This window comes from Balaenoptera acutorostrata, chromosome 18, assembly GCF_949987535.1.
Source record: "Balaenoptera acutorostrata chromosome 18, mBalAcu1.1, whole genome shotgun sequence".
Classification (NCBI taxonomy): domain Eukaryota; kingdom Metazoa; phylum Chordata; class Mammalia; order Artiodactyla; family Balaenopteridae; genus Balaenoptera; species Balaenoptera acutorostrata.
The window spans coordinates 77,639,397-77,654,241 of NC_080081.1; the positions used below are offsets into that span (position 1 = coordinate 77,639,397).

Below are 14,845 nucleotides of genomic sequence, written 5' to 3' on the forward strand. Positions count from 1 at the left end.
AGCTCCCAGATTCGAGGGACTCAATCTGTGGGAAGCTACCTCATGTCTTGGGAGAAACTGAAATAACAACAAAATCACGTAGGCAGCACGGAGCGGCAATGGCAAAGCTCAAACAGTATTAGGACAGGAAGTGTGAAAACATTTAGTAGGTATGATGTCCAGCCAGCCTAGGTACTCTGACTGCTCAGGAAACTCAACAGGACCAGCTAAGGTCATTAAATCTCATCTTAGGCAAACCAAGAAAGTCGCCAATGCTGTTTTTGACCTGATACTTCTTAAGACATGAATGCTTAGCAGAGGGTGGCTAGACCTTTCTGAGAGCTCATAAAAACTGAGTGTTTCTTAAAGCAAAGAAACGATTAAAAGCTAATGGTGGGCTTCCCTGATGGTGCAGTGGTTGAGAATCTGCCTGCCAATGCAGGGGACACGGGTTCGAGCCCTGGTCTGGGACGATCCCACATGCCATGGAGCAACTAGGCCCGTGAGCCACAACTACTGAGCCTGCGTGTCTGGAGCCTGTGCTCTGCAACAAGAGAGGCCGCGATAGCGGGGGGCCCGCGCGCCGCGATGAAGAGTGGCCCCCACTCGCCCCAACTAGAGAAAGCCCTCGCACAGAAACGAAGACCCAACACAGCCAAAAATAAATAAATAAATAAACAAATCTTAAAAAAAAAAGCTAATGGTGAGTTAAGATGCTTACAAGATCAGAGAACATCACTATACAGCCAAAAGATTTCTGCACCAAAACTTTTTTGCTCATTAGGTGTCACTGGGCATGTAATGTAACGCATCTACCACGTGCAATTACCTTCTCGATGATCTCGTAACACTCTTCCAGCCGCTGAGCTCTGTCCTTCAAGATGGTGCTGGCTTCTTGGTAGACTTTGAGCCACTCCGCATAATCACTCTCAGAGAGGTCGGCGTAAGCCACACAGAGGGTCCGCAAGCCTGCAAAACAGTCCCGGCGTCTCCCAGTGAGGCCCCTAGGGATGGGCAAACAGGGTGCCTTACCCCCAGGGGACACCGCGAGTGCAGAAAATGAGAGAGACCATCCGCTTTATAGGTCACTCTAAGTCAACGTGCACACACTCAAAAAGAATTGAAAAGCAACCTTATTTTAATATAAACCACCGCTTCTATAGATGTTGACAGAACAGGAGAAGCCCTGAGACTGAACTCCTCACAGCAGAGAAGGACAGAAGTCGTGCTCGACCCTCACACACATGAGCAGGGACCAGCCAGGAGGCAAGACGGGAAGTGTGTTTCAAGACAGCAATAAAGGTCCAGTGTGTTACCACGTGAAAGACACAGGCTTTCAAGCAGCCGTGCTTGTGTGTGCGTGTGTCCCTGTGTGTGTGTGTGTTCCTATGTGTGCATATGTGTGTTACCTGGTGGGCATGTGTGTCCCTGTGTGCATGTGTCTCTGTGTGTGTCCCTGTGTGCATGTGTGTTCCTATGTGTGCATATGTGTGTTCCCTGGTGGGCATGTGTGTCCCTGTGTGCATGTGTGCATATGTGTGTTCCCTGGTGGGCATGTGTGTCCCTGTGTGCATGTGTCCCTGTGTGCATGTTCCTATGTGTGCATATGTGTGTTCCCTGGTGGGCATGTGTGTCCCTGTGTGCATGTGTCTCTGTGTGTGTCCCTGTGTGCATGTGTGTTCCTATGTGTGCATATCTGTGTTCCCTGGTGGGCATGTGTGTCCCTGTGTGCATGTGTGCATATGTGTGTTCCCTGGTGGGCATGTGTGTCCCTATGTGCATGTGTCTCTGTGTGTGTCCCCGTGTGCATGTGTCTCTGTGTGCGTGTGTGTTCCTATGTGTGCCTATGTGTGTTCCCTGGTGGGCATGTGTGTCCCTGTGTGCATGTGTTCCTATGTGTGCATATGTGTGTTCCCTGGTGTGTATGCGTGTGCCTGTGTGTGCACAGACGTGGATACACGCGGCCACAGAGGCTCAGGAAGGCAATGAGGCAGCAGCCGGCACTCAAGCTCTCATCACATCCACGTGCAGGGGAGCCTGAGCCCTTCTGAGAACCCCCTTCCTGTTCTCCATGGGTTCAGTGGATTATTCTGGCCTGAAGTCAAGGGTAAGCCAGTGTCATAAGGGAAACGAGAGAGGGCCTGGGAAATAAGGTGAGTTTTCCGAGAAAGGAGTGCAAAACTGGAGGGCGGTTCTGCATAGCGTCGTGGGCTGGCCTGCCTCACCCCCGTCCCTCTGGTTAAGAGTTAGCGGATGATATTTTGGTCGGTCTCCAGCCACGACGCTTGTCACTGCCACTGGTGCAGAGGGTGGGGACGGGGTTGGCACTAGAAAACGACCCGCCTTTGAAGCAAGCCAAGTGCTGCACAAAAATGACACGTGAACATGAAGGCTCACCCGAGTGCCCCCTGAAAGCACAACTCCAAGGGCAGAAATAACACTTCCAAATTCCACTCACCTTCCGTGGCAAAATACTCCAGATGGCAGAGCGTTTCCTCCATGTATTTTGAATCTTTAGAAAGCCTCTCAAAAATCACGTTATCCTGTAAAATAGGGAAACCCTGTGACTGGCAAACCTTAGGTCTGCTGACGCTCTAGCACTGCAAGCCCAGCTCTGTTTTCGTGGTGTTGACCCAGCGCACACCTGGGCGGGCGAGGGGAAACACAGTTCTTGGCTGGATTCAGTCATGAGCTTTGGAAAACAAACTGGGGGTGGGTATGTGTCCACACAAACACGCCGGGGAGGACCCTGGGTGTCAGGAGAATGAATAATCAGGGACACAATGGGGCCGACGTTCACCTAGATTTGCAAAGCTCACACCAGACTTTGTTAACACCCTTTGCAGAAGTGGGAAGTGTAAAACACACACCCTAAATTGCTCAAGTGTACTCTCCCTTCCTGATGCTGCAGGAGCTCCCACCCAGGGAGGGCACGACCCACGCTGCACAGAACCGGGTTCAGCCAAGAACACGCGGTGTGGACAGTTCATCACCTGGGGACTATTTCCATGACCCACAAGCAGGCATGGAGGACTGCAGGCTACGGATCCTGCATCAAATATGTGATAAATGGCAGTTTTAGGTCCCCCCAAATCTAAGAAATTTAGTCTGGTTTGGGGGAGACAGGTTTGAGGAGAATTAAATCCTATAAAAAATTAAATGCACCCCTGCAGCATTTCCTGTTGACCCTGGTCTGTGGTTGCCCCCCTTCCTCTGTACCTCACACAGACCCCTTCTGGCCTTGCTGTGGTTCTCAGAACACAATGGCAAATAAACAACCAAAAAGGTAAGAAAGAGTATCGTGTGAGAACAGAATCTAACATAATTATCTAACCTTTCCCAATCTAATCCCATATAATCTGGACCTTGGCGAGTCCAGATCGGATGGCTTAGAATTCACACACATTACTCACTTTTTAAAAAGCTCTGATCACTCTCCTCAAATACTTCTTCCCACAATTGGTGAAGACGAGTAAGATTTCCAACGAATCACTGATCCTAGTGTAGCCTCATATTTCCCGACACAGTCTCAGAAAATGAGCTTAATAAGTCTTTCCCTCAACACATAAGACCATGGTTTGACAGAATGTAGATTTAGATCTGATGACCAGGAGGCAGACAGGACAAAAAGCCTGACGTAGGAAATGACCGGGGGGGACAGTAATAATAGACCACAAATGGACACTACCTCAAACCCGCCACCCAGCCTCTCTAGTGAATAAAAACTAAACCACGAATATTGAGAATAGCTGCTACAGAAAAAGAAACACATCAGAGTCCTTAAAAGATCATAGGTCGATACAACTGACTCAATCTTCCAAAGTCACCACACGAGGATAGAAAACAGGAATCAGGATTCACGTTCTAAGGATTCTGCAGGACACGGCCAGCTACTGCTTCTGAAACCAACTACCGATGAACAGTAAGCTTTCCACTGACCTCTTCGCCACGCTGGCTTGAACCCCCATCATCTTCAGGGGGCTTTTACTACTAAGTCAGCGTCAGGCTGACTGAAAGAGCCTTTCAACCCTGGGCGACCATCAGGGATGCTGACAACAGCAGTTAGGGAAGCAGCAGGGGTCCCTGAGGTGCAGACCTCAGCCAGTACTTACAGCCCCTTTACAATAGAGTCGAAGCTGTCCTGAAGGGGTTCGCACAATTACAGACATCCTTTTTCTGTCGCTGTAGGGTAAAAACAAAAAGGAAAGAAAACTGTCATTGGTCTGTTTTATAGGACTACATCCTGTGATTAAACACCAAACAACCCAAAAGGTGGTCTGGCTGGCCCCCAAACGGCCAAGCTCCGTCTTCCCTACCTTTGTCCTCCAAGTCAGACTTTAATTGTGTATCTCCTACTCTTTTGCATAAACCTATTCCTTTCCCTGCTGTGGAAACTCACTAGCACAGATCTTCATAGAAGAAGAGACAGAAATGTAGAACTTGAGCGCTTTACTCTGTGTCTAATTTGCTCCTGGCAATACTGTGTCCACGTACTTTTATTTCACAGCTCAAAGATGTGCAGTTACCTGCCCAGTGAGTAGCAAAGTGCAAGATTCAGTATAAACCCACTTCACTCAAAAGCATCTCATCGTATCTTCTTTTGACTGAAGTGGAAAGAAATGATGAATTCCGAGGACCTCCCGATTTAGCGCTGAGGTCCCTTGATGGCTTCCTCCCCAGCCGCAGCCCCAAGCACATGCACAGGCACCTCCTTCCCCATCTTTCAAAGGGACCCACCCTCAGTCACTGACTCATTTCTCGCCCATCTATATATATACAGGCAGTCCCCTCCATACGAATGAGTTCCCTTCTGAGACAGCGCGCTCATAAGTCCGACAAAGTTAGCCTAGGTACCTGACTAACACGATCTATCTATCTAGTACCACACTGTAATAGGTTTATCATACTTTTCACGCAAGTAATACATAAAAAACAAACACAAAAAATAAAGAAAACATTTTTAATCTTACAGACACATGAACTAACTTACGGGACATGCGAATGCACGTTCTTGTCTTTGAAAGTTCGCAACTTGAAGTTTGTATGTAGGGGACTTACTGTGTGTATAGATAGATAGATAGATAGATAGATAGATAGATAGATAGATAGTGAGAAAGAGTTTATTTCAAGTGCACAAAAGAGAAACATACCTAGAAAACTCCAGGACATTAAGGATTCCAAATGTCTCCTCCTGTCCCATCTAGAGGAAGAAAAACAGGCTCTTACCTGAAGTGCAAAGTATTAAAATCTCAAAAAAATCTCAAAACAACCAGCTCCCCAATCATAAACCTCTCTATACACACCTCTCCCCAATCCCTCCCCTCCTCTCCCTCCCCTCCTGTTCCTTCCCTCTCTCCCTCTCCCTCCATCCATCCATCCCCCTGCAGACCCCCTTCCACCAAGTACTGTCTTCCCCGTCAGTCTGGTGGGACCATAGCTCCCCCTTCTGGTGGAAGCGTCTCCTTTTCCTCCAGCGGGAGTGGCTGTCACCGTCGCTGATGACACAGTAACTTCCAAGACATACAAATAAAGGACACAAGCTACACAGGTCCATCCGAAACCTGGGGCCAGTTATGCTTCCGAATCCAGAATTTTACACATCTCGCAGAAGTATGTGCACACACCGTATGCCACTACCTCCCCAGGGGGCCCAGGCACTACACCCTGTGATACAACACACTGATTTTCTGCAGCAAGATGCACGGCTATTCCCACCAAGTGAGATTCATAAAGAACAGAAGCGGCTGCACGGAAGTTCCATTAGGTTTCCCTACCAAATGTCCACATCCCAAATTTAGAGGGAAAAGCGTGGAATTCAAAACTTTTTCAATTTTGGATTTAGAAATAAAGGAGTATAATTCTGCACCAGATTTTAGGGCAATTCATCAAATGTCTTTTTTCTTCGGGTTCTTCAAAGTTGGCGTGTCAGTATTCTTAATTTTTCTCCAGAAGATTCCAGATTATGTGTGCACAATTTGCAAACTTTTTAATCTAATCTGCCCTCTGCCTTGTCCCCTGGGTCTGAGAGAAATAATAACCGAAGGAACGCACAGATCCCCAAGTGTGTGGCCGACACACGCGAAGCACTGGGAAGTCACACTGTCCCCTCCACAATGCCCCGCCCCTTCGCTTCCCAAAACACAATGAATGGGCCCCTTAGCCCAGCCCCCGTCAGCCTTTGCCCCCTTCTCTCTGCAATCCCCCCAGTCCCCTTTCCCCTCAGCCTGGCCCAGCTTTGCCAGGTCCCCGTCCAGAGAGTCACCGCTGCGACCCCCTCGGCGCCAGTGCCGTGACCGCCAGGAGCCCACCGCTTCTGCACCGCTGTCACATCAACACCCTCACGGCCCCCACAGACTGAATGATGATCAGTAAAGCCATTTCTTTTTTTTTTTTTTTTTTTAGAGTACGCACTTTGGCATCTGATTTTTTTTTTCCTTAAGTCTTTATTGAATTTGTTACAATATTGCTTCTTTTTTTTTATGTTTTGGTTTCTTTTTTTTTTTTGGCTGTGAGGCATGTGGGATCTTAGCTCCCTGACCAGGGATTGAACCCGCTCCCCCTGCATTAGAGTCAAAGTCTTAACCACTGGACTGCCAGGGAAGTCCCAAGCCACTTCTTGTACATAGCGGGTAACCTGAATGATGCTCAGTAAAGCCACTTCTTGTACATAGCGGGTAACCTGAATGATGACCAGTAAAGCCACTTCTTTTTTTTTTTTTTTTTTTTTAAAGCCACTTCTTGTACGTAGCGGGTAACCACCTGGAGGACTTGTGGGTTGAGGATTCCCCAGTATTCACAGCTGAATAGGACTTTTAAAGTTACTGTTACTTATAAATCTTATCTAATCACATGGTCTATTTACTCCATCGCCCCTCCCGATCCCCATGGCTGCACTGCAGAGAAATACAGCAGCACCCATACACCTGCAACCTGGCCGTGAAGGCTAAAATCTCCTCAAACTGGAGGTGAAGACGACACCACTGGTGAGAAGCTTCCATGAAGGAAACTCTATATTGTCAGTACATTGTCCCAACGTGTAGCGATTGTACGCTTCCCTGAGCTATAGTCCCTGTGTTGGCTGAAATCAAGTACAAATAAACACGCTCTGATCTCTGTACTCCATAAAAAAGAAACTGAAAATGCCAAGAAATGGGCACTCTGTACACGGTATGATATTTTTTAGGTTTTGCACGTAAGTAAAAGAAAGAACAGACTGCCGCCAGGTCAGGAACAACATCGAGTTATTACACCAGATGGAAGTGAACTTCAAATGCCTTCAAGAGATCCAGGGATTTAAGGATGCAGAACGCCAAGAGCTGTAAAAAGCCGCGAGTCCTCCCCAAACTGAGGGTGGGAACAGCACAGGGACGAGCGGGCGGGGACTCGCCCTGAGACCCTCACCCACCCAGACAGCAGTGAGCACGGCCCCTCCAACTGCTCATGGCAGAAAACGCCCATCCCACCCACCCACCCGTGTCCCTGCCGCCACCCCAAGGATCCCTATTTGACCTTATTCCCGATTTAAACTTTCTCTTCTCCCCAGATTTCTCCCTCTGGCTCCTTGAGAGGGAAACTCAAAAAAATCATAAAATAAACTTCTTGATTTCAGGGGGGAAAAACCCATATTAAAAAAAACAAAAGATCTTAAGTGCCAACTCCCTCCTCTGTCAGCCCAGGAGACCAGAGCCAGCTACCGAGGGCTACAGGGAGACAGACGCAGACCCGCCCGCGAAGACAGGAGGTTGTGGAGCTTTTCCCAACAACTACAGGACCAAGAAGCAGGCTTCCTGAGTGGTTTACTGCACGTTATTCCACATCAGTGGATGGAAGACTGCGGACAGCGCCTTTAAGAGACAAAGATGATGCAAAAGCAACACACAACACAGGCGACAGAACCCCATGACGTATCACTTCTCAACACACCTCGTTTCTCACAGAGAAAAAACAAACAAAAAACTCGGCTCTCATATGCTCAATAGATGTGCTATTTCTAACATACAGTCTTCCAAAAAGCAGGTGACCAAGAGCCTCCGGCGGTGCCCTGGGGTGTCACTTACGGCCTCTATGATGACAGAGTAGGGCGTTCTGGCTGTGAAGACGAAGCCCAGCTTCCGAGCCCCTTTCACCAAAGCAGCTTCATCTGTCAATAAAGAATTGATGAGGCGTTGACTAGTCTCCGGGAATGACAGGATTCTGTTTAGCACGTGTTATCTTTCACGTGAACAAGAGCCACACCAGCGACAGAGGCCTGGCCTTTCGTGCAGTAAAGACCAAGGATCGAGAAGGCGCTCACTTACTCTCCCCCCACCAGGACCCTGAAAGGAGCGCTTTCCATCGAGGAGAAGCCACGGCCCTGGAACTAGTCCCCCGGGCACTCTGCAGCCAGCGTGAGAGCAGGGGCACACAGGGGGCGCTTTGCGGGGCCGCGTCACCTCCAAACACCCAGGTCCCCAGAGAAGGGGTCAGCAGGGCACACCCAGCCAAGACGCCTCACCTGGGGAGGAGGCCTGGTAGATAATGTTGTCTCTGTCCTTCTCGGGGACCACGGTGTGGCACACGGCCAGGAGGGTGAGGAACTCCTGGATGCAGGGGGCTGTGGGCTGCAAACGGGAGCCGAGGTCACCCGACTGTCGGGACACCACTGACGTACACCAGAGTCAGGTTCAAGGCACCCTCCCGCTCAGAATCCTGGATGCCTTCCTGCTCCCGTGAGAACAGAGGTCGGGAGCCCCAGCGCGGACCCCAGGTGCCCCAGGACCCAGCACCTGCTCGCCATCTGGCCCATATGCTGCCACTCGCCGCCCCCCCCAAGCCTGAACCCTCCACCAGCCACTCTGTCTACAGCTCTTCAAACAGAGCTCGTCCTTTCCCGCTGGCCCATGGCCGTCCCCCGCCTGCTGTCGGCCAGTCCCTCTATTCGCGCGTCCTCGGGGCTTCGGTTTATCAGTTGCGTCATCGAGAAGCCTGTTAACACCCCGTCTTGGAACGCGGTCTCTTCCTCTACTACCTACTACCTGGCAAGGTGTCTGATGTAAACCGGGCCCTCAAACTGTCTGCTAAGTGAATGGGGGTCTCTTATTTGATCCGTTTGCTGTTTCACAGTCTAAATTGTTTGCTGCTGTTCCTAAGACAACACTGGGATTACGTGGGACTAGCTCTTCTCACCTCCTCTGCTGCTTTGGCACCTAGTGATCTATGGCAGGAAAACAAACTTTCGGAAACTAGACTCGGAGTCACCTGCCAAGCCTGTCTGTCACCCTGCACTTTCTCCTTGCCCCTCCACCATCCCAGCACAAACAGACCATTTCAGTCACCCACCCGCACTATTACCCTCAACCTAAATACTATTTGAGGATGCTTGAGTCCTCTTGCAGAAAGCAAGTCCTCACGGGGTGCTTGTTTCTTCGACATCCTTAATGAAAACTACCCTTATCCAGAGACGGTTCTTCTGAGATGCCTTCCTCTGCTTGCTCTACCCTAGCAGCTGTGTCTACCTCTAAGGTCAAATACAGGGAAGGACAGTGTCAGTGTCTGTGACCGTGACACAGAGCACGGCCTTCAGCAGCATCCTCTGTGAGGTCTGGGACCACTTTGTCAGAATCACCGGGGCCGAGGCCCTGCACCCCAGCCCGGGAGCATGGGTGCCTTCCACACTCCCATCTCAGAACCACTGCTGGGAAAGTTTGAGCATCAACAAATATGGACTAACTGAAATAGAGAAAAGGAGATTTCCTCACTGAAAGTTCAGAGAAAGTTTTAAGTATATCTATCTCTTCACAAAAGTTGGGAAAGATAAGGTTTTAATGTTGCTTGAGTTTACCTAATTTTAAAACTAAAATGTTTTTCAGAAAAGAGTCATATTAGGTCTAATTTATACAGGTTAAACTGGTTGTGAAACGTTTTGATCATTGAATACTTTTCTAAGTCAGTGTTTTTCAGAAGAGCCTTTAGAACAAAAATGAATTCAGATGAACCGGCAATAAACCCTGGTCTGTTACAATAGTTCAGAATGTGACATCACAGTTAAGAAGTAAAAAGACCAAGGTCCTGACTCTCATCTCTACATCTGTTTGCCAGGTAACTCTTGGCCAAGTCAATCTTTCTATGCAACTTCCCATCACCTCTCTGGGGTGACTCGGGTGCTAAAGGAAATATACTTCAAATGCCTAGCACATAGTAGGATGCTGTAAATGCAACGTGTTGCTATATCTTACTTTTGTTTCCTAAATTATCCTAGCCAAAGGATACTGTAATTACTTTTCAAAATACATGACCTCTTAGATTCACAACTACAAAGAACCAGTATTGCAGAAACCTTACAAAGCAAAAGAAATCTGAAATGCTAGAGAATTCTATGGTAAGACTCATCTTGATCGTGATGTGCTACTTTATAACTTCACCACATATTTAATTTGGCTTTAAATTAAGTTATGCAACGTGTTCACCACAAATTGATCACATCCCTAAAGCACTAACACTATATAAGCGAGGTCACATCTCTTCCCCAGACTCCAAAATGGCAACTTTCAAGACATTACACATATACATAAATGAAAGTGCATCACAAGTTATTTAAAGTCCTAGAAGCGTGTATATGTTAATCCCAATCTCCTAATTTATCACTTTGCCCCGTGTTTCCTCTTTGGTAACCATAAATTTGATTTCAAGATCTGTGCGTCTGCTCCTGTTTTGTAGATAAGTTCATGTGTATCGTTTTTTATTAGATTCCACATATAAGTGGCCCCATATGTCTTTCTTTGTCTGACTTACTTCACTTAGTATGATAGTCTCTACACACTACTATATATAAAAAAGATAACTAACAAGGACCTACTGTATAGCACAGGGAACTCTACTCAGCACTCTGTAATAACCTACATGGGAAAAGAATCTGAAAAAGAGTGGATACATGTATATGTGTAACTGATACACTTTGCTGTACATCTGAAACTAACATAACATATTGTAAATCCACTATACGCCAATAAACATACAAAAATAAAAAATAAAATAAAGTTCTAGAAGCAAACGGCAGCCTTACATGATGATCCTCAATGTTCTTCAAGAGCCTGGGGTCATCAAAGTCACATGAGTCACTAGGCGGAGGAGGTATCCGGCTGAAGAGAGAACAGAAGACACATACTCAGCTCAAAAGTTCCTTCAAGATAACTCACACCTAGTAAGAATCTGTCTTCAGGAAGAACCACACCTAAAAAGCCTATAACCTTGTATTAAACTTTTAAAGATTTGAAATACTGGCTATGATTTCAAACCTCAAGGCAGTACATCTTTAACCCGACTATAAACAAAATACAGATGGTCCCTGACTTACGATGTTTCGACTTAACAGTTTTTCAACTTTACAATGGTGCAAAACTGATATGCATTCAGTAGAAACCGTACTTCAGACTTCGAATTCTCATCTTCCCCCAGGCTGGCGACACGTGGGACAACCCTCTCTCGTGATGCCGGGTGACACGCGCGGCCCCAGTCAGCCCCACCATCACGAGGGAGAACAAGCCATACACGTACAACCAGGCTGGACCCAGACAGTCACTCTGCTTTCCACTTTCAGTACAGTATTCCATAAATTACATAAGATATTCAACGCTTTACTATGAAACGGACTGACACTGCCCCACGGTGGGCTGACGTTAAGTGTTCTGAGCACGCTGCAGGCAGGCTGGCCTAAGCTGTGGTGTTTGGTAGGTTTGGGGTATTAAATGCACTTTTGAATTCTGATCTTTTCAACTTACGATGGGCTCGTCAGGACATAACTCCACTGTAAGTGGAGGAGGATCTGTAGTTACAAGGAGAAGAAAGAGATGCAAGGATGAACACCATGACTTTACCATTTCTGTTGGTCTCGGCATCTACCAGGGAGAACTCCCCAGAGTGCCCGCTCCAAGCATGTAAAATAAGAGGAATTGTAGCAATGTATCTATGCAGCCATTCATGGCCAGAGCTTGTATGTGAAAGAGAAAAAGGGGGCAAATAATTACAAAAAAGGAAACGTGACATGATGGCTCTGCGCCTTCACACTGAAGAGACGCGAAGGGCCGAGTACACTCCCTTCTTCGCCCCTTCCTGAAACCCTGTCTTCAGGACAAAGACAAGGGAAGACAAGATGACAGCAGAGCTGATGTCAATCTGAATGCTGAATAGATATCAGAGTTTAGTGCAGCAGAGAAAACAGAAACCAACAGCTTGCAAGGGGAAGCACCTAAAATGCAAGCTGCTGCCCCCAGCAGAACGCTGGTGAAAGCTGAGGACGAGGCAGCACGAGGTACCTGTGAGATAAAGGGAAGGTGGAAAACAGGACAGGCTCCAAATCCACCTGAGCAAGACTCAGTCTGCGAGAAACCTCCCTCATCCCAAGCAGCCAGGCACCTGAACCTCTGCACCCAGAACGAAATGAAGGTCTATCCTCCAGAGAACCTAAACCAGAGCAGCCCTGGACCCAGAAACACTGAGCACACAGGTGGGTAGGATAAAGCATCCTCCCTAAACCGGAGTGTTAAGTGAAACACTGTATACATTGAAAGGTATGATCAACAACCCTCTGCCTCCACTCAGCTTCCATAACAGCTTCAGCCAGATTTACAGCCCTTGGCAGGAAACTGGAGGTCTTCCTGCAAGAAGATGACTGATCGGCTCAAAAGAAAGACACACAGATGCTGACGTCAGAGATCCTCTAATAAAACAGTCCTGGCTGATCATTCCACAGGGAAGACAGACAATCATCAACCACACTGTCCCCCCTACATACATGGCCCCAGCAATCAGCTTTCTTAGTGTAAAAATCTTAAAACGTTAGCAGACAACACCACTAGTCTTAAAGGAAATGCAAATCAGAACCACAATTCACAGCCATTGGGATGGCTATTATATACATAAAAAAGACAAATGAGATACCAATTCACAGCCATTGGGATGGCTACTATATATATAAAAGACAAACAGAAATTAACAAGTGTTATTAGGATCTGGGGAAATTGTGCATTACTAGCGGGAATGTAAAATGGTAGAACTACTATGAAAAATAGTTTGGTGGTTCTTCCAAAAGTTAAACATGGAATTACCACATGACCCAGCAATTCCACTTTCAGGCATAATCCCAAAATATATAAGAGCAGAAACTCAGATACCTGTACATCAATGTTCATAGAAGCATTATTCACAATAGCCAAAAGATGGAAATAACCCAAATGCCCATCAACAGATGAATTAATAAACAAAATGTGGTATATACATATATGGAATATTATTCAGCCTTTAAAAGAAATGAAATTCGGATACATGCTACAACATGTATGGTACAACCTTGAAGATATTATTCTAAGAAGTGGAAAGTGAGTGGATATATCAGACCGATAGCTGGATATTTTTGTTAAAGTCTTGTAGTACCACTAGGCTTTTCAAACCATATTCATGTTTCAATTTTATTCTGGTTCTCTCTTGAAATAACATATATGCAACTTTTATTTTCAAAATATTCAAGTGAGAAGTGACAATATAAAATTGTTCCAAAGCCTTTCCCACTAAAGTGTCAAGAACTGTTAAAATCTACTTACCAGAAATCATCTGATGATGGTTCCCTTGTCAATTCTGGAAAATGACTGACAGAGAGAGAGAAAGATAATGGTTACAAAACTGATCAAAAACACAGGTATTCACACAAAGAACAAGCTCCAGCATAGATCATACATTAGGCCCCAAACAAATCTTAGTAAATTCAAGAAGACTGAAATATCAAGCATCTTTTCCTACCACAAGGGTATGAAACTGGAACTCAATTACCAAAAAATGGAAGACTCACAAATATGTGTAGATTAGACAACATGTGACTGAGCAACCAATGGATCAATGAAGAAATTAAACATGTAATGAAAAAATACCTAGACACAAATGAAAATGGAAATACAACATACCAAAACTTACAGGATGCAGCAAAAGCAGTTCTGAGAAGTCCATAGCAATAAATGCCTACCTCAAGAAACAAAAAAAAATCTCAAATAAACAACCTAACATTATACCTAAAAGAACTAGAAAAGAACAAATGAAACTCAAAGTTAGAAAGAAGGAAATAAAGATTAAAGCAGAAATAAATGAAATAGAGACTCAAAAGTCAATAGAAAAAAAAAAACTATGAAACTAAAAGCTGGTTCTTCAAAAGATAAAGTTAAGAACACTTGGGACTTCCCTAGTGGCTCAGTGGATAAGAATCCACCTGCCAATGCAGGGGACACAGGTTTGAGCCCTGGTCCAGGGAGATCCCACATGCCACGGAGCAACTAAGCCCGTGCGCCACAACTGCTGAGCCTGCACTCTAGAGCCTGCAAGGCCTAGAGTCTGAGCTCCACAACGGGAGAAGCCATAGCAATGAGAAGCCCACGTACTGCAATGAAGAGTAGCCCCCGCTCACCACAACTAGAGAAAGCCTGCGCACAGCAACAAAGACCCAGTGCAGCCAAAAATAAATAAATAAATTTATATATAAAAAAGAAAAAGTTAAGAAACCTTTAGCTAGACTCACCAAGAAAAAAAAGAGAGGACTTAATCAGAAATGAAAGAGAAGACATTACAACTGACACCACAGAAATAAAAGGATCGTAAGAGACTACTATGAACAATTACATGCCAACAAGTTTGACAGCCTAGAAGAAACAGATAAATTCCTAGTAACATACAACCTACCAAGACTGAATCATGAAGAAACAGAAAATCTGAACATACTGATTACTAGTAAAGAGATTGAATCAGTAATCAAAAACCTTCCAACAAAAGTCTGGGACCAGAAGCCTTCTTCACTAGCAAATTCTACCAAACATTCAAAGAAGAATTAATACCAATCATTTTCAACCTC

At 46.1% G+C, this 14,845-nt stretch overlaps 1 protein-coding gene across 4 annotated transcripts in view; it reads right to left on the reverse strand.

The window, feature by feature from the left end:
* Positions 1-14,845, reverse strand: part of LOC102998822 (phospholipid-transporting ATPase IB) — a 535,813-nt gene that overhangs the window by 373,731 nt on the left and 147,237 nt on the right. For all 4 annotated transcript variants that reach the window (XM_007164203.3, XM_057533251.1, XM_057533250.1 and 1 more), the window contains exons 15-22: positions 13,554-13,598; positions 11,021-11,096; positions 8,474-8,579; positions 8,037-8,119; positions 5,130-5,179; positions 4,092-4,161; positions 2,438-2,522; positions 809-948 (exon numbers count right to left, since the gene is read on the reverse strand). In XM_007164203.3, the coding sequence (XP_007164265.2) occupies positions 809-948; positions 2,438-2,522; positions 4,092-4,161; positions 5,130-5,179; positions 8,037-8,119; positions 8,474-8,579; positions 11,021-11,096; positions 13,554-13,598 (655 nt within the window). The remainder of the gene's footprint in view (positions 1-808; positions 949-2,437; positions 2,523-4,091; positions 4,162-5,129; positions 5,180-8,036; positions 8,120-8,473; positions 8,580-11,020; positions 11,097-13,553; positions 13,599-14,845) is intronic.